Genomic DNA, 19957 nt, shown 5'->3' with positions numbered 1-19957 from the left:
CGCATTTTGAAGGTTACAAAGTCAGCTATAAGAAAGTTAGGAAATCCCAGAATTGTAGGCCTTTAATGAAGTATGCTGTAGTTACACTTATTTTTCATTATAACTTTCCCAAATTCTGTCCACATGATCCTGTGCAGGGAATATGGCATTCTTCAAAATTTTGTGATGTTATTCAGACCATACAGCTGAATAACTTACTATATTGTCAAATCAGACCCAAGCTCTCAAGTTGAGCCTGAAGAAAATGAAGGACTATCAGATAATTAGCCTACAAACAGTATCATGACATACGACCTACCACAGAAAGGGACTGAATATAACTCTCAAGGAGAGTCTTTAGTTAACTTAGCCAGCAGAGCCACTTCTCTTGCAGTCCCATCCTTGCTTCACCAAGTTTCATAAGAAAGAAGGAGCCCTACAGCTTCTTTGTGTGCATAATCTAGATTTATTTGTAAAGCTCATTCCTAAATTACTTTCTTACAGATATGCATCTGTAGTAAAATCTTCTCATGAAAAAGACAGAGTAAGAACATGAAAATTCTCCCACGTGACATCATACTAGCATTTGTCTGAGCATCATCAGGGCTGAAAACCTTCATGCTGTAGCACATGTCCCTTTCATTTCACTCCCAGAAGAGGATGCCACATTTCCCCATAGTCCACATCTCAGACCATCACTCCCTCTCCTTGCACAAGCTACATGGCTTGGGCATGAGTTGAATCAATGGCTTACCTGGTGGAATGCTATTCCTTCTTCTTCTTCAGTGAGGGAGATTTCTGCCAGATTAGGGAGTAACCAGTTCTCACTGTGACAACATGATCGTTAGACAAAACAAAAGGGAAATTACAATATTGCATGACTTGTGGCACAAATGGCTGTAAGCAGAAACGTGACCACGTTTTTTGAGGCTCGTTGCAGTTGTACCATCTTAAACAACATGAAACTGCATCCAGGAAGATGCAGCCTCTTCTGTTGGTCCGTTCTTCTTTTGATTCTCTTGCCCATCCCTTCTATGCTTCCCCAGTGACAATTTTTGATGCAAATCCCTTTCTTGTTTCCTTCTAAGACCCAGACTGCAAACTGCAGGAACCACCTCAGCAGTTTTAACCTTAGTCCTCTTGGCTTCTCCTCTCCCATACTGACATTTCTACTCATTTCCAGTTCTACCTCTCTTCTTGGATTTCCCCTTTGAGTCATACCACAATTCCACACCTTAATCTTTTCACTGAGAAAGCGCCAGTTCTCTCACACTCCCCCTCAAAATCTTTCATATTCTCACTCTCCTCTTCTTCTCTCCTTCCCTTTGGTTCCCAGATTTAATCTTGCTCATTCATCCCCAGTTTCCACACATCTGTTCCTAATCCTCTTTTTTATTTCCCTCTCTGAGCCCTATTCATAATCTCTTTGCCTATTCAGTTCTCCATCTCTACCAGCCAACCCCACCACGCCTGCCCCTGTAGACCTCTCAGCTTCTTTTTTTTCCCTGACACAACGCAAGTCCATGTGTTGGTGCATGTAACAGGTATGTGTTTGGCGTGTCAGTCAACATGATAGTGGCTACTATATTTGAAGTGCAGGGGCAGAAGAGTGGGACTTCTTGCTCCTCTCAGCGTGGGGTCTTGTTCAGAGCTCAGGCCAATTGGCTGTATTGACACAGCAGGTCATGGGAGAGAGGTTGCAGGGCTGCATTACAAAAGCATTAAAAGAAAAACTGATCTGTTCACAAAGGAGAAAACACAAAGCGAGAATGAAATGCGTTACTCTTAAATCTAGTGAGTGATATTTGAGAGGTCTGTAGCCTTTTCATCCTACACTTAAATCACTGCACTTCCCTTCGCTTGTATTCCAGCAGGAAGGGAGACGGAGAACAGTGAACAAAAAGGCTTTTAGTTTCGTTGCCCTGAATTCAGCCTGATCTCTATTAGCTCAGAGCTTCACTTTCAGAGAAAACAGCTGCTGAACTAAGAGCTGGAAGCAGACCCAGTTCCAGTAGCATCTTCATGGAATTAAGCTCCAAAGGTCCAGTGGGTCACTAGAGTATACAAAACCTTTCTTCTTGTGGAGCTTATAACCTAAATAAATTTGGACAGATTATCTTTGACACAGAGGTTAATTTGTTGACCCTGTTTCAAAGTCTAATGCCACTGCCATTTCTCAAAACCACTAAAAATGTTAGCACGGGTATTTTTCCTTAGCATTGTTCACAAAAATACATAGACTGTTTTGGTTGGAATACTTCATGTGCATTTAAACTGAAGGCAAGAATAGACTTGCAGTATTGCAACTGCAATGGTTACAGCAGAGCAAAGCTATAAGCTGTTGAAAATAGCCTTAGAATGAGTAGTGCTGGGCAAGCAGAAAAATAAGCCTTGTTCCTGAAACCGCTTATAACACATATCTCACCGGTGTTTCAGTGATAGAAAATCTGCTCTTGTCTAAGCCTAGGAGTTTAAATTCTTGTGCACACTAAAGCTACCCAGTAGAACAGGCATTTGTCCATGTGCTGCATATAGCAAAATCACACTCTGATGTGTAACATACAGTACAGATTGCAGTATATACTGTTCGAAGTTTATTTTGAGTCTTCTGCATTTTCATAAGACAAAAAAATATGATCTATATCATCTTACAACATTGGCAGTATGAAACATACACACAGTATGCATTTTGAACTGTAGCATATGTACAGAATGTTCACAATTTAAACAGGAGAAATGTAACCGAGCATCTATCTATCTATCTATCTAGGCGTACTACCATGCTATTAAGAACCTCTCTAAAATCTTTGGTGTCTCCCAACTGAAAAGCCCTCAAAGCTTAGCTTATGACTTCTCCATCCCTCCCCCCGGCTGCAGTATATATCTGCAAATGCCTTCACCTCTCTCCAGCCTGCAGTTGTTTCTAGCAGCTTTCTAAGCACAGGGACTGCACTTTAAAAATTCACCAAGGAGCCAATACTGCTGTCAGGGGAAAACAGCAATTACACCCCACCAGTACAAATAACAACTGGACGCAGTTGTACCCAGCTGGAGAGTAGCATTATCCTTTTTCCAAATATAACAGCATTTGCATTCTTCCTCCTCACTTATGTCTGTGCTACAGTGAGAGCTTCATGAAGATCAGCTTAAAACTGAAAACCCCTCCAATTCTTAAGAGTCATTTTTCAACATGAGACCGTATCACTATGAGATTAGGCTTGCACCTCCAGAAAATGAAATAAATTTACTCTTTTCTGCTACAGCTATGTTAAAAGGGACTATTCACCCTGACCCTCTTTCCCCAGTTAGCTGAGATGCCAGTATGTACAGACACATCTCCGGAGTGTTTTAAAAAGATGGACTCAATTTCAAAGCAAGTTTGGTCCATCTTTTTGAAACACCCTGTATTATAACTTGTATTTTGTACGTTATGTGCAAATACCACCCAGCTGGATCTGCACCAAGGTAGTTCATACTATATATACGACACCAAACTTCAAAAGGTTTGGGCTGTCAACTCTTTGAGGTTCCTTTACTAGCTGAGGAGAAATTAATGCATCCTCTCGGGCTTTTTAAAGGATTGAAACAGAAAAGTATAGAGCACTTTCAGGGTACTTAGGATCTTTCAGGCCGCGTTCGCTGTATTTTAAAATAACACAGGCTTGCTCATGGTCTGGTGTTTTTTGGTGTGTGGTGGTGCGATTTTTCATCTGCAATTGATCCGAGACAGTAACTTAGGTACAAACAGTGCAAATAAAAAAAAAAGTATTGTTGTAACCCTCTTCATGCCCTCTGCCAGAACTACAGCGATCTTCTCAAGGTTTCGATAGTTCAAATCAGGATAAGGGATTACTCTATCTGACACAGCTATTTAATTGTATGTGAACACTTCTCATTATACTGAAGTGAAACACTCAATTATCACAGCAGAGGTCACTTGTAAAATGAGTAATATTTTACACTGTGTAATGCCTTACAGTTCTAAACTACTATTTTTCCAGGAATTGGTAGCTAAGGTTGGTAGCTAACAGGATTGGTAGCTAAGAAACCCCTTGGGATTCCCAAGCTGGGGATTTCAAATACAGTTCCCTGCAAAAAAGCCCTGTAGAGCTACGGGTAAAACATTGGTTTCTCTTATGGTTCCCCTCAGTGTGCTGTATTGCACAATAAGGGTGTCTGATTTTTTTATCTCTGGAGGCACAGCTGATGGTTTTAAGCAGTAGCAAGCAGATCCTGAGACACTTTAGTGTGAGACACATGAATTAGATGTTCTCTGATTAATACAATGGCATTTTTGAGTATTTCACTGAAATTAACAGGAACGTCTGAGGAAGAAGACACACAGCGCTGCCAATTGCAAACCTCAGATGTGAGTCAGGCCTCTAAAAATGACGAGATCTGCTGAAGTCAGGACGGCTTTTTAGCTAACTGGCCTTTTGATCTGCTAAGACACATTTGGGTATCTACAATTCAGAGGAAACTTAAAACGGGGCAATTCAGAAAACTGAGTGTTCTATGACTTTTTCCAAGATGAAAGGAATGTATAAACCACCAAATACAGTGAAAAACTATTTCGTAATACCACAGACAGCCGAGAATGAGTAAGGTATGTGAAATTCTGTCTGGTAGCATTCAATCAAATCACGATTCCAGAACCTACAGCATCTTACTCAATATGAATTTGCATTAAATGGTATCTGACATCACAGCAATGTTTCTCAGTGCACCTTGTACCAAATGGCAGCCGAGCTATGAGGTACTGCTGTTGGTCCGCTATTTTGTTAGCCTCCTGCCCAGCCACGGAGCACCAAACTGCCTCCACTCCGCCCCATCCTGCTTCCTCAAGCTGGGGATCTCTCCGTGTCCTCAGTTTTTGGTTTCTCGCCTCGTCCTCTCTGTAACACACCAGAAGGGCTGGCACGGTGGGACTGGGAGGAGTGAAGTGCTACCTTGGGGACTGGACCTGGCTTTTTCTCACACAGCACAGCATCAAAAGCCAACCTTCACTGTTCACGTCTAGCTTATCCTACTGCAGGTGAAGTTTTATGAAGCTGAGGGGTGTTGTCTTGCTTTTTAAGCAGGGGACTCAACCGGGTGTTTGTACCAAAACCAAGCGGAGACGACAGGGCTGCCAGAGCCGCCACCTGCTCAAGCTTGGCACCTCTCGCACTGGGGACCCGCCGTCGCTGCTCGGGCAGCCGAGTCTCTGGGGGCACCGAGCCCGTCCCGGGCTGCGGAGAGGGTTGCAGGGGATCGGCGGCCGGGGGCCGTTTACCGGCGCAGCCGGACGCCCTTGGACCCCCCGCCCCGATCTCCGTCCTGGGACCTCTCCGCCGGATCCCAGCCGTGCCCCGCACAGCGAAGGCCGGCGCTTCCCCTCCGCCGCCGGGGCGGGCAGGCGCGACCCTCCCCGCGCCGGTCGCTCCTCGGGGAGGAGCCGGCCGGGTCGCACCGGGCCCGCTCGCCAAGTCGGGCTCCGAGCAGCCAAACCCAGCCCCCTGGGCTCGGGGTGGGCGGGGAGGGCCGGCGGGCCGGGCGCCTCTCCTGCAGGGAGCCGGGGGACGGGCGAAACTTTGCTCCCGGGCGGCGGCGAGGCAGCAGCGGCCACCGAGGCGGGCTCTGCCGGCATGGGCCCCGACGCGCTGCAGCTCCGCACCTACGGCGGGGCGGCCGCCGCCGCGCTGCTGCTCTGGGCCGTATGCATGCTCTGCAGGAGGAAAAGGTACCGGGGCGGCGGGGCGACGGGCTGCCGCCGCATTCCTGCACGGCCGCGCCGGGGGAGCGGGGCTGCGAGGCGGGAGTCGCGCCGCCGAGCCGCGCATTGGGCCGCGCGTCCCTCTGCCCGCCCCTCCGCGCCGGGAAGCCCTATCAGCGCCCGGCGCCGCCGCCGCCGCCCCGCCGGGCCGGGGGCGGTGGGGCCCCGGGGGATGGCGGCCGGCGGCCCCCGGTTGCGGAGGGGGCGAGCGCGGGGGCCGCGGAGCCCCCGGCGGGCGCCGCTCGGCGGGGCTCCGGTGGCGCGACGCGACGCTCCGCTGCGGCGCCGCGGCCGGAGGCGGGGGAGGGCCGGGGCGGTGCGGGGCTGCGGGCGGCGGCTGCGCTCCTGGGCGCTGTGCGGGGGCCGCCGCTCGCACGTGGGTGCTCGGGGCGCCCGGCAAGCGCGTGTCGCCTTCCGTGGGTGCGTGGGAGCCCGTGCTGCCAAACAAGGGGGGCACGAGGCACACAGCCTGGCCCCTGGCAGCGACCCTCATGCTGGCTAAAAACCTGAGTGCTCCTCCTGCGCCGTACGTTGCACGTATGAAGGTGCAGCACTTGACAAGGTTCCCAAGGTGCACTGACTTCATCTACCGAGGCAAGGGTGACAGGTACTCTTGCTGGGTTGCAGCCCAGACTCTCCGCTGCCACTTGTCTCCGTGATGAGTAGCCGGCAGTGGCGTTAGCAAAGCCAGTAGAACTCGTGTCGTGGACATTTCGGTGACTTTTGTCAGTGCCCCTCACAGTATTGCCTTTAGTTCCTTTCATCTGTACGATTTAAAGCTTCACAGAAGGCACACGCATACTTTGGGACACTTGAAGTTGCATTTTTTTGAGGGAAAGCAGTACTGTCCGGAACCATTCTTTATATTTTTGGACAACACCTGTTTCTTTATATATAGCGAACCTTTTCCTGGGTATTTTTCACTTGTGTTGCCAATGCTTGAGGCTTCTCAGTGTCTGTTCGACAGCTGATGAATAAATGTGTGTAAAGACTTGGTGAAGGAGGAGTGAAGAAGGGGAGGGATCTGTATTCACTGTATTGTGTGGTTATTTTTTTTTCCAATCACATGATAAAACACATTGCAAATATTAAATTTAATTCTGAATAGCGAACCATTACTTTTCCTAATCATTGAAAGTTACTTTTGGAAGGTGTAGACAAACAAATGCGAAAAAAGAAGTTGCAGTACTAGCCTGTAAAAAAGGATCAGAAAGTCAGTCTGACAGTTTTTAGGCAAATAACCCTAACTTTGGGACCATGTATAGAGTGAATGAATCAACAGAGAAAAACAGGGAAAATTCTTGGTTTAATCCCAGAAGACATCTGGTCACTGACTGTAAACAGAGATGGATTATTTCCACAATATCTGTCTTGGAATCATTATTAATGCGATTCGAGTTAGAGAGCCCAATCCATCCCTGAAGTGGAAGACATCCATTCCAGTGTTCAGCTGAGGTCATCTCATAAGACAAACTGCTTGACAGAGTAGTTCAGGATGCAGCTTTATGTTTCAGCTCGGTTTACCGAATGGATTGCTGCTGCCAGACTGGTCACTCCTCTTCGTCCTCCCTGTTGCTTATCTGACCCCCTGTGAGCTGCTTCTGGGAGTTAAACCAGCAAAAAACTATATGCTTTTCTTTATAGTTTTTGTTTTCTAAAAGTTTGGCTTCCTAAAGGAGGTCAGCACAGAAGACAAAAGGGGAGCAGTAAGGACATAGGCCAAATGGCGTTGTGTGTAATTTTAAGGCTAGAAGGTCTTCTACTGGCTCAGCTATATTTTAAGATTGTGCCTGTTACTTGTAGAAATTCTAGTAGAATTGTAATAGGCTGAAGTTTTGTTAGAAGTGGAAACAGGCAAAACTCTTGCTGTTAAGTTTTCAACCAGATGTGAGTGGTAGGCAAAAAGGTTAAAATAACCCATTTTGAATTATTTTCATAACCCTCGTGGCTGTAGAGTTTTTTAAGTCAGCTCTTTAGAGTCTATAGCAAAATTGTTCGGACATTCGTGCCAAAACAGAATAATATTATACAGGAGGCCTCAACAAGAAGGCATACTGTCTTGCCCTAAAAAGCAAACTGCTGTTCAATTAATAAACTATGTCTTTAAATCCTGTGTTGTTTCTCAAACACGTGTGCAAAGCACCAGAGTGCAAGCAGCTGGAGATAAAAAGTGGAAAAATCCATCAACCTAGGTGTAGTACAGCCTTAAGCATAAGGTGCTGGTGCAGAGGTGCTATCTTGTGCCAGTGAAATGTGCAACTATTACTTACTTTTTTAGCATAAAAGAAATTGTGCATGGTCTTGAGAGATGCCAAGCAGTAGCCTGGCTGCCTTCAGCAGCCATTTCTGATCTGCAGAAGAAAAGCCATGCTAAGGGTGCAGTGGATTAAAAAATGGGGATAAAGCTTAGTTCATGCTCCTCAGATTTGGTGCAAGTTTGTGATCTCTGATTGCTTATCTGACCCTTACCTGTTTATCCATCCCTGTGTGACCTCTACATGTCAGTTGTCTTCTTCCCCTTTCTTCTGTTTGAATCTAACAAACCCAGCAGCAGGTGGGGCTACCCCTCCCACCTCCTGCTCAGGAACTATTTGGGAACATGTTGACCTATGGACTGTTGGCAAATTACTGTGTGAATACATGCCAAAGTCAAGGTTGTACTCCTGATCATGGATCATACCTGTTTGGACAGAAACACAAATAATTTGGGTTTTCTAGAGCTTGCCCACGCTAGAAAATAATGTTGCTACTTCACCTATGCACATGTTTTTATAGAAACTTATATGCTGCCCTAATGTTGGTATACTTGTACCAGTGTGCAAGCTCTGTATAAGGGGACTGTTTGTTGTGTTTAAGATACCAAGATAAACTTTACCAGAATAACCAAATTTAATATCTTAACCACAACTATGCATGGGTTCCATCTAGGGTAGCAACAGTAGTCAAATGTGTGTGTATATAAGAGTTTAAGTAAGTAAATAATACACCACTGAGTGCTAATTTGCTCTTGCAAGTTTGGCAGGTTTGTTTTGCCAGGTGATGCCTCTGTCCTGCTTGACTTGAGGTGAGGCACAAACCATCAGTGTGTCTCTGAGAGTTACGTGTCTGGGAGCGTAACGAGGGTTTGTATGTCCCAGAGAAGAAAACTCTCCAAATCCATGCCAGATGTTCCTTAAGCAGATGTTGCAGGGTTTTGCCTTTCTTGGTGTGAGGTGCTTCTGCTTCATTTCCTCTCAGTCTGAGTGCTCGTTACTGGAGAGAAGATTTTGTCAGAAGAGGTGTTGTATTGCCTTTTTCTGTAGTGCAGTTGGTGTAATCTGGTGTTACAAGGTTTCAGGGTGAGTTCAGTAGAGGTTTTCTTATTGAAGTATTTGCATTACTCTTCAGAGACAGCAAAGAAAGGAAGAGGAATTTCCTTTTGTATAAATGTTTATCATTTGAGTGCTGGTGGCAGTAATAACACAACGGAAGCTAATTGGAGTCTTTGCCAGGTTTCGTATCACAGATGGTGAAGAAACACAAGTAGAACAAAAGTTTCTTTAATCACAGAAAATTTTATTTTGAGTTAAACTTCAGTGTCAGATGAGGCTTGGTGCCTTCTGCATGCTACAGAAAGATCTGCCTCTTACTGGTTAATGAAGAAAAGCCTGTCTGGGCTGTTTGCTGGGGAATGTATTTTCTCGTCCTTTGTGCCTCCACACGGAAGTATTTCTGCTATGTCAAAATCTGGTGACTTCCTAACCTGGAAATTGTACATATGATTCTCTTTCGTTTTCATAAAGTGACTAAGTCTGCCCCAGCTTTATGGTTTTTATTTCTGATTTCAAACTGTTTTTCCACAAGCCGTGCACAGGTGAGATGGCAGGTGAAGCCAGCTCCTGCCCGTCTCCCAGCAGTAACGCTGCCAGAGCCAGGGAAGGGCCCTCCAGACCAGCAGGGGTTGGCTCCTGGTGGCTGCTGTCAATGTGGTACTGTGCCACCTTTTCTTGCTCAAATTGATGCTTATTTTTTGCCTGCTAGTGTTTATTGCATGTCCATGCCTGAAAGTGATCATAAATTGTAACCAGCAATTTGGGGGTGAGGCTGGGATGCTCTCTGCCTCCCTCCTTGCGGGGCGGATGCTGCAAACTACCAGGAAGAGGAAGAGGCTCAGGCTGACCACAAATTAAAACCACCAGCTTGGGAAAGGGGACAGTGGAGAGAAGTGGAACACAGATTGTTGCATCCGTATTTATCCGTCGAAATTGGTTCCTGCAGTCCTGAGGGTTGCATCCCAAAGTTTGTCAGATAAAGAAGATAGAAACCCAACCTGGAAATACTCATAAGAAGTTTATGTCTGCTTGGAAAGTTAACACATGTCCTGTGCGAGCTACACTGATGAAGTGGTTTGTAAAAATTACTCACTCTGCAACTCTATAGGTTGGCAAGATTGGTATTTTAATTATTACGAATGGGCTTCACAGTCAAGATTGCTTCGGGGAATTATGTGATATGTGGCACGTGTAACCTGTGTGTGTTTTACTGTACAGCAGTATAGGAATTCCCATGCTGGGCTAGACGTGGCACATACATTCTAATGTATTATTTCTGACCAGTTTCTAATGTGTCAGAACATGGCATAATAGTAGATTAAAATCAACATAAGAGGAACTACTTGATACATTTCTCAGAAGAGATTTTGCTATGGCCTGAGTTACAGGTTTAAAGCCTTGTTGGAGCAAAGTGCCTTTCATTTTTCTCCTTTATTCAGTCCTCTAAAATACCTCCAGTCTATACAATCGCATTAATCTAAGATACTTTTCCAAAAAATTGCTCTCTTGAACCCAGATAGATATTGTTGAAAAAAAAATATAGATTTCATCTTTGCCTTCAAGAACATCTTATCCTTCTCTGTGACAAGCTGTGAGCTTGCTAACAGCTCTCTTACCAAGCGAATTGTAGTTCACAAGATGTCATCAGCCTGTCTTTTTTACCACTTCTGCTAATTTAGGCAATATGTTAAGGTAGTTTTCTGTTGGAGGGAACATCAGGAAGGACAGATAGAAGGATACTAGAAAAATCCAGCCTCTCCCTTCTTACCTTGACTTTCTACAGGGGCCTTTTCTCCATCCTTTTGGTTGGAGTTCTAGAGAATGCATGGGTTTTCATGACCTCCGTTTGTTTAATGTCATTGTCCACCATTGCTCCACTCGGAAAAGATTAGGACTGAAGACTGAAACTGTTTAAGGCAGAAAAGTAACAGTTCTGTTTCTTAAGTAGCCTTAAAAAACCTTTCTTTCTCACCACCACACTTGGGTTTTCTGTCAACTGTTCACTGCTGTGCCAAGATATGGTGAGAGCTTATTTCTCTGCATGCTTCTTCTTGTAAGAGCTTCAAGAAGGTCGAATAAAATGAAGTAAGTGAAACCGTAGCCTTCTCAAGATGTACAGGACTCAGTTCACTGGCTTTTGGGTTCTCTTACAGCACTAACAGACTTGGAGAGCCATTAAGTTGTGGGTCTTGCACGATAGGAAGGCTCAAGGCAGGTTTTTCTTTTTCTTTTTTTTTTTTTCCAGTGCTGCTTCTCATCCTTCTGATATGTAGTCTGGGTATCATGTACATCTTGGGATCTGCTTCCTACCAAGGCTCTGAAGATGACACTGGAGATGTCACCTCTTTTAGCAGATAACAAACTTTTCCAATAGTCTATGATTTACAGTATTCTTTGCTTAAGGTACACTGCCACCTAGCAACAGTTTCCCTTCCCTCCCAATTTTCTTGACCTACTTTGTTGGGGGTTGTTCAGCTTTAGTTTGTACCTGGTCTGGTCTTGATTAGCATCCAAAACCCATCAGTAGATGCCATCTTGGTAAACGTATGTGTGTGTGGGGTGGAGATATTTTTAGTGGCAATAAGAACTGCTAGCTTCAGGTTTCTCACTGAAATAACAATGGTCTATACTTTTACAGTGGTTTTTCCTTCCAGTGTTTTTGTGAAAAATGCCTGTAATTCTTTTTTACTCTTGAAGTGCTTGGTTTTGCTTTCTTGTTTTCATTGTTCTTTGGAGGAAATAAAATTAAAGGGCAAGAATTAAATGGAATTGCTTTCTGCTCTTTTTATTATTCCAGTGCAATATGAAGCATGGAGCATCCATCTAGAGCACTGTGCACAAATGCACAGAGCTTACAGAAAGTACTGAGAGATTAACCCTTCTGCTCCTCCTCTTAAGTTGATAGTCCTGAAGGTGTGAATGAGGAGAACACAAGCAAATACAGACTGCTTCAAAAATGAGCTTCATGCTTACTACTATATTTAGAGGAGGAAAGCAAGCTAGTTGGCAAACCTTAGCTGAAATGTTAAATATAAAGGCTGGTGTGAAGGCAGACACAAAGGGGCAAATCTTAATCCTGTTATCGTCTTACAGGAGATATTAACTACTTCTCCTTTAAGCATGATGGTGAAATTTGGCACCTGGTGTGTTTTAATTGTTGGTGATATAAATAGAGATCTACATTGTCAGGTGACTGCAGGAAGATGAGTACGACCCGCAGAGCTACCTGGGCCCACAAGAAGGGATGCAGGCACTGGATGCTCCCCGAGCTTGCAGTCTTGCCTGCGGACTATGCCTCAGTTCTTCTGCTGTAAATCAGAGTTCAATGTGGGCTCCTCTTGATTTACACGTAACGTAGCCAAATGCTTCACATGGTGCTCAGTTGCCAGAGAAGACGAAAAAAATTATCCCATGGTATAACCACTCAGCTTTTGCTGAGGAACTGTTGCCTGCCCATTCCATTTCTCCTGTTTGCTGAAGTACAAGTTCCAGTTACAGTTTTAAGACAGAAATGACACATTTAATGGCAATATTCAGCTGAGCTGTTGGATCATGTCAGCCACTTTAATATTTTGCTCAGTTATGAGAATTAGAGTCCCATATAAAACTGTTTGGGAATTTTTCAGTCAAGTATTTTGATGAAGAAGCTGGGCAGAGCTTGTTTTGGTATAGTAATATAATCATTCTCAGTACTGCATCTAGTCACTTATTTAACTTAGTGGATAGTGATGCCAAGGAGTGGGGGAAATATAGAAGCTAAAAGAAACAGCATAAGTGCAATGTTAATACACTATATGAAGTTAAGGAAAATCTCACATTTAAGTTGGCAGTCTTTTTTATCCAAGTTTTATAGAGCTACTTGGTAGTGGAGCCTGGGCTGGAACTCATTTTCCTGACTTCTAGTTTTCTGCTTTAACTTGCTGCATTTTCTTTCCAACACACTTACCATATATGACATTATAGCTGTCTGGTAAACTAACTTTTTCAACGATGAGGCAGATTTTGAATTCTAATTTAAAACTTCGGTAGTGTTCCTTTTCTTTCCCCGCCATTTACTGATCCTTCTACAAGATGCGTGTAGGTTTTTAGGCTAATATCCATTTGCACGCCGTCTGGGAGAATTTTGGCTGACTGAGAGTCCCATAAAACAAAAGTTTCCTCTTTACAAACCACATGGAGCTTGGCTGTAGATATTCAGTGCCTTTCTCCACAAACTGTTTTTAATGGTGCCAGATTCTTCTGTTTCTTCTCCTTGTTTGGCACATGTCAGGAAAAAAAATCTTGGCTCTCGTGTAGAACATATCTTGTTTCCTCTTAACTGCTCGTACTTTCTATTCGTAATTCAAATCAGCAGAAAAATGGTATGGTTGTGCTTCTTGTGATTTCATCTTGTAGTTTTCTAAGCAATATTCTTATGTTCTTTAACAAAAAGTTCTCCCTCATACTGCAGGCCTGACGGTAGGAGGTTCTAGCTGAATGCAACAGATGCATCCCTGATGATTTGGAAGAGTATTGCACGGCGTCCTGACATGGTGGCCTGCTCAAGCCCTGTGGAGGGACATGAAGGAAGAACAGATGAGCAAAATGAAGCTAAAATGGGATGTTAGAGGAGTGTCCTCTCTGTTACACAGCTGTCCCTTCCTGGCACTGCAGTGAAAACCCAGATTGCAGTGCTGCACGTTCCGGGCTCATATCCGTAGTGGAAAGTTGAAGAACCATCTCCTTCCTGGTCCATGGCATCCCAGGGACCTGTCAGAGACCCTGTGCACATTTGTCACAAGCTATACTCGTGTCGCTTGCTGACAGCCTCACTCAGCACCTGTGGAGTTCTTGTTCGCATGAGTCAATCTGCTACTGATGGCTAAGAGATCGTACAAAGTCTGGTTACCTTTCTGATTTCTTGTGACCCTCCAGAAAAATCAGCAATCCACTCACTAGCCGGTGCTTTCCTCACCCTGATTCCTTGCTTCTCAGGACGCCCATGCCCAGATTTTTCCTGAGCGGTCATTACAAATTCTTATGTCACTTGCCTTACCTAAAAAGATTGAACAAAATGTGAATTTTTTGAATGGTACATTGAAAAAATGATCATAGAAAATTGCCGCATTTTCATTACTTTTTATAGCGACATGGTATTTAGCGAAAAATGATGGTCTCGTTTCAGGACTGTGAGAATGCAGAAGTTTTGCAATTATTAGCTCTAACAGTGATTACTTAAAAAAAAAAAAAAGGGAACCTGTATATTCCTTAACAAGAGAAACTGCTGCTGTTAAAGCACGGTAGACAGAATTGACGGAGAATTGGTGATGAAGTTCCTGAGAAGTCAGTATTTCAGTGGTTTTGTACTTTTTCTTTCAGCAGAAGGGTAGGTTTTCCCCTTTGTCATGGTGTAATACTGTAGTCTCTGAAGGCTTCAGAGAGGTGGTCTCTGACTTTCTAATAGGGCCCCAAGGAAAATTAAAGTATTTTCAGATACTCTCATTCAATCTGGTTAACAAAAGCAGGATGCTTACCGAAGGAAGGACAATTGCTGGTATCTCCTTGGAGAGAATTTGTGCGACTTCCAGTACTGGTCCACTCAACTGATGCTACAGTAGTGTTGTTCATCACTTCTCAAGCTGGGAAGTACTGCTCCACATTTTCCTCTTCAGTGCTGGCATGGCTTTTTAGGTTACAATAGCTCCTCTTCAGAGCTTCTGGTGTGTGATAGATCATAGCTGTACTAATTCTCTCCAGCTGTTTTTTCAACATGAGAAGCTTTGGGAGTCACATTTGGGAAGCTTCTCTGAAGATAGCTCAAACGGTGGCTTGATGACAAAGTGTAATTTTTTCCTTCAGTTGTTCAGGAATCACAGCATCACAGAATGTTAGGGATTGGAAGGGACCTCAAAAGATCATCTAGTCCAATCGCCGAGGATCCAATATCTATGATATTTACTCACCTAATACTTCATAAGACGGAAAAAGCATCTCTGGAAGGTTTGCTTTTGTTTTGGTAGGTACCAGTATTTGTAAAATGTTTCCAGTGGACTATGTGTTTCTTCCTTATTCCTTAGGAAAACTTCTGTTATCTTGTTGGATGGAATTTTTTCTAATTTTTAAAAGATTTTCTGATGTCTAGGTTAGTTTTCAGCAAGATAACTGTTTTGCTTAAATAGCAAATTTCCAAACCCTACAGCTGAGGGCGAGGCATGTTGCCAGAGCCCACACTGAAATGCTCATGTGTGATTCCCATTTAAAAAGGAGCAGCTGTGTAGCTGAATGAGAAGTGAAAATGTCTCTCAGTTCAGGAGTTACCCAAGAACCAATTGTAAAACACAATGAACCTGCAGAAGTGATATTTGAGCAAAACGGAGAGGAAAAATCTAAGGACTGGGAGAGCAGGCTTGTATGTGGTGCACTTTTTAACCTCAAATTCTTGTCTGAAAGATTCTGATTCGACAACAGTAGGACTTAGATGTGTGTATCTGATGATGAAATTAAGCTTAAAGTGCATGGTGGTACACAAAAGATGTTTGAGCTTTTCGGTAACAGTTGCCATCAGAGCATCTGTGACTGGTGGAGATTCATTTCCAGGCCCCGAAGCGCAACAAGCCGGCTTCAGAGCCTGAGCTCCTTCTGAGGACCAGATGAGGGTAATTTAAAGTTTTTGTCCTAGCGGCTTGCACATAATTTAACCTGGCTTTAAAGGGTATTATGTGTTGCTGCTGAAGAGCGACACAGAATTGTTCACAGCAGGACAGGAGAATTTCCCCATGTATGTCAGTGTTCCATGGCTCGGGAAACAGCTGCTTGCGCGATGTCTGGTTTGTGGTTGAACAGATAACTGAATTTCTGGTATTGCTGCTTTAAGATACAAGAATTATAATTAAGCTTCAAAGGAATTTTGCATATGTAAGCGAGTCGTATTTTTTTTTTCTGTAAGCTGTTTAGTTTCTTGCATCCTATGTAGTGAAAATGCTGCTAGATCCTACTTGATATTGTGGCATTACAAGAGAAAGGAATTTTTTTTGTAACCCGTGGACTTCCTCATATAGAACCACATCAGCTATAATAAATGTAGAGCCTTAAAAACCTGTTGTCATGAAGACTTTAAAATAAAACTCTGCATGCCCCTCCTATTGGCTCTGCAGTGATAAGATGCTAAAATAGACAATGCAGAGATATGTTGGGCTTCTTGGCTTCATGATCTCATTTGCAGAAGTCAGACATACCTTAATGTTTGGCCCTCCCAAACAGATGTCAAAGAAAGTACAGTTGTGACCTGTCCAGTCTTATCTCCTGCACAGACTAAGCCATTGCAGTGTCTCCTGCATCAAGTACATTAAATTGTGATTAAACACAATTTGGCTTGAAATTGTGGATGGAAAGCTGTCCTGCTTTTGGTTTATTTTTTCCTGTGAGTGATGAGTAGTCCAATGTTTATCCCATAGGTTGTTCTTACCATTCTGTCTTTGCTTTAAGAAAGTCTCGTAAGCTAATGCAGTCTCATAAGCGAATGTGTGTGTCCTTTTACACATCAAAAAGATTTAACTGAAAAAGATTGAAAGATAGCCTAAGATGGCATCCAAAACAAGCAAGGCTATCTCATGTTCGAAGTATGGAATACTGCTATTTAAAGGTGCTGGCAAGCTCATCTGATATATCTTTAATTGTGCCTTGATGGCAAGTTAGTATGGACTGAAGCAACTTACTGTCTATCCTTTCTCCCCACCCCAAGAACATGTGTGTGGACCGATGTATCTACACTTAGTGCCTCTGCATTGCATCCTTGCTTGCCTTCAGGAAAAAGGAGAAGAGCAGCCAGTTTTATTAACTGTCTATAAAAAAAAGAGAGAATTCAGATGGGACCAGATGAACCGACACTTTGTTCTTTTGCTTAGGCATTAAAAAAATCTTTTTTGTTTTGTTTGGCATGCTATTTCAGTGTATCTTGTTATTAATAATACCTCTGAGACTACTGTTTAGGAGCCAGGAATATGCGTGATCTCATGCTTCCAAATTATGTTTCAGCAGTTCCAGAGACTCAAATGCACTGTATAAAATAGAAATGTGCGGGATAAAGCTACTTAAACTGTAGCAATAAGGTTCATTTCATCAAAAGGAAAGCCCAGGAAGATTTTTCTTGTAATTGTTTTCAGCACGAATAATGATGTGCCGATTTGGAACGTCAGGTGGTTTCTGTCATCAGACCATGTGAAAAAAAAAAACAAAACAGCATGCTTGTAGTTGCAACTTTATAGCTACTTGGAGGTGTTAGGAATGTCATTGAATTAAAGCCTTTATACCAGGCTCAGTTTTCAGTGAAGGACCTCAAGGTTGGAGATGGCAGGAAGATGGAAACCCCCACATGTGCTACGGTGATGCTGACTTCCCAAGTGAAGGCTGCCCAAGGATTCCCGCATGTGCAGGACACACACAGCTTTTCTCAGTGGGCTCTGGGTGACAAAATCTCTGCTGTTACACCCATGACCACTTGTACCTCTGGTATCCTATTTAGGCCCAGGCACACCAATCAGATATAGCTACAGCCCTGCTGTATCAGATGCTTCTTTTTACTTTTTGTGGCAACTATCAAATCATCTCCTTAAAGGCAGCGAGGTAGTGGAAAGTCTTTCCTGCTCATGGCAGTCAGTTAATTTCTCAAGATTGTGGAAGGGTCAGATCAGTTAATTGTCTGCCCAAGTATGAATTTAACTCCAAGCCAGTACATAAACGTCTCTTTCATTTTCCAGGGTTGGACTGCCAAAGCCTCCTCAATAAACATGACTTTGCATGTAAAATTTCTCAGAACTGCTCTGTATATGAAACGCAAGCAGCACAATTGAGTTCTGTAATTCAAACAAGGTGCCTACTGCAAATTCAAACCTGGCCCCTACTGCAATTCTGCCGATAATCATTGTAACCTGACTGCAGAGTCTGGCTGGTGGGTAATGCTAGATTTATGTCAGTAAAGGATAAAGTCCGTATTTATCACTTTTTGCTCTTTCAGCAGGCTTTATATTTTGTATCATCCCATTTTCTGCTAGGTATGAGAGTGTGGGGTTTTTTTTTCTGATTTCTCAATTTACTATTTTACTGTTCACAAAATTAACTGTGCTGTATAGGAACTGTCCTCATGAATTCCCATTGCTGTACTCAGGGGTAAGCCGAGCTAATGAGACCTTTCTTTGTTTCATTTGAGTGGGTTTTGCTAATTGGTTTTATCACACTGGAACCTGTAAGGGGATTTTCTGTAGACAAAATGACAATAAAAAAATGAAGTGCTTTTGTTGATAAGTCACCTGGCAATTCCACCTGGATCCTCAACATAGCTGTCAGGAGATGTGACTCCTTAACATCCAGTGCCTCTAATTGCCCTTTATTTCCCCTCTGTTCTCCTTGTGTGGGATTTATTTCTCAACTGATAGGATGAAACCTGAAAGCAGGTTGTGATGGAGTGCATCTCCAGTGAGCAGTAGGGAGATGAAAGAGCAAATTAGGACGGTCAACATGCAGCAGGAAGAGCAATTTCATCCTGCCTCCTGCCCTCTGGTTGCGGCTGATCTCTCCCCATCCCACTTCACCCTCATATCATCGCTTTCTTACAGCTCAGCTCATGCCAGGAGCCTGCTGCTTCCTCAGACCCAAGGGGCAGGGACTTCAACACTTTGTCCTTCCCAAAGGCTCATGGTAGCTCCCCCAGTTATCCGTTTGTATCCATCTTCTTCCTCAAGTCTTGCTCAGTATACTGATCATCAACCTATGCTCTCATCTTTCCCCAGGATCATATAATTATTCTCAGCATGAAGATAGTATTAGGTTTTATGAACTTCCTAAGAAAAAATGATTGAATTTCAAGCCCCAAGAGTGAGATGGCAGCTGTTAGTCAAATGTACCTTGGAGAGCCTCTGTGAGTCCCAGGTAGACCTGTGCTCTGACTTTTGAAGAAAATTTATGTTGACTCCTAATGGAGTGTACTGAACCATTGAATTCGTAATTATTGATTTTTGTGAATTTCACTAGGTTTATGTTGAATCAAGACACACTGGGATTTTTTTTTTGTCTAGCTTGAAACTTTGCCCTTGAGCTATGCTGTAGTCCCTTCAGCTTGATCAAGAGTAGCTTGAAAGCGTCCTGCCTTTGCTGCAACACCTGCCTTCTGCAGGAGTCCTTTGCCCCGGAAAGGGATTAGAGCAGTCACTATTCTCTTCATTTATATAATTCTGTCATTGTCCTGACACCAGCGTAATCTTCTTGACTGGCTGATCAAACTGATTTTCAACAGTTTTAGACAGAAGAAAAAATTAGTGCGTTTAAGTCTTCCCTGATTTTTCTGGCAGTTTCTCTGTCATTCTTGTTTTCTTTCTTTATCTCAAGTCCCTTTTGTTTTTTACTGTGCTTATCTTCCTCCCTATGAAATATCTACTACAGCTGGCATTTTCTAACCTTTAGGCCTCTAATTCTCCTAATCTCATGTTAAAGCAGTAAACATGTGATAACAGACCCTTATCAGACTTTGTATTATTGCAATATTTGACATGACTTTTTGGCCTTACTTTAGACAGTTGTTGTTTTTCATTAATTTCAGCAAGCCCAGGATTTTACCTTAGAGAGTTGCTCACACTGTAGAGATTCTATGGTGGCTGTAGCTTTATCATATAGCCAAATGAAATAATCTGTTCTGTAAATCGTGTGTGTATATTTAGTGTTTCCGTGATTCATAACACATCAGTAACAACTGAAATACTTTTGCATATGAAAAACTGTTCAAAATCATAGCAAATCCTGATGCTTTGGGCTTTTGAAAATGGAACAGAGCTCTGGTTTGTGGTCCTGCTTCTACCAAGAAACGGCTTTGGATTTTGTTACAGCGTGAGCTTTTAATTTTTGCTTTGCAGGATGAAAATACACAGTAGTTAAGGGTCCTTTT

The 19957-nt window shown here is 43.4% G+C and overlaps 1 protein-coding gene across 1 annotated transcript in view; it reads left to right on the top strand.

Annotated features, from left to right (window-relative positions):
• Positions 1 to 5611: 5611 nt before the first annotated feature.
• Positions 5612 to 19957, top strand: part of LOC135985181 (cytochrome P450 7B1) — a 127142-nt gene continuing 112796 nt past the window's right edge. Inside the window, exon 1 of the mRNA XM_065628224.1 lies at positions 5612 to 5701. Coding sequence (XP_065484296.1) covers positions 5682 to 5701 — 20 coding nt within the window. The 5' untranslated portion in view covers positions 5612 to 5681. The remainder of the gene's footprint in view (positions 5702 to 19957) is intronic.

Source organism: Caloenas nicobarica, chromosome 2, assembly GCF_036013445.1.
Source record: "Caloenas nicobarica isolate bCalNic1 chromosome 2, bCalNic1.hap1, whole genome shotgun sequence".
Lineage (NCBI taxonomy): Eukaryota > Metazoa > Chordata > Aves > Columbiformes > Columbidae > Caloenas > Caloenas nicobarica.
The sequence above is the reverse complement of the archived record's forward strand: the minus strand, read 5'-3'. Positions and strand labels throughout refer to the sequence as shown.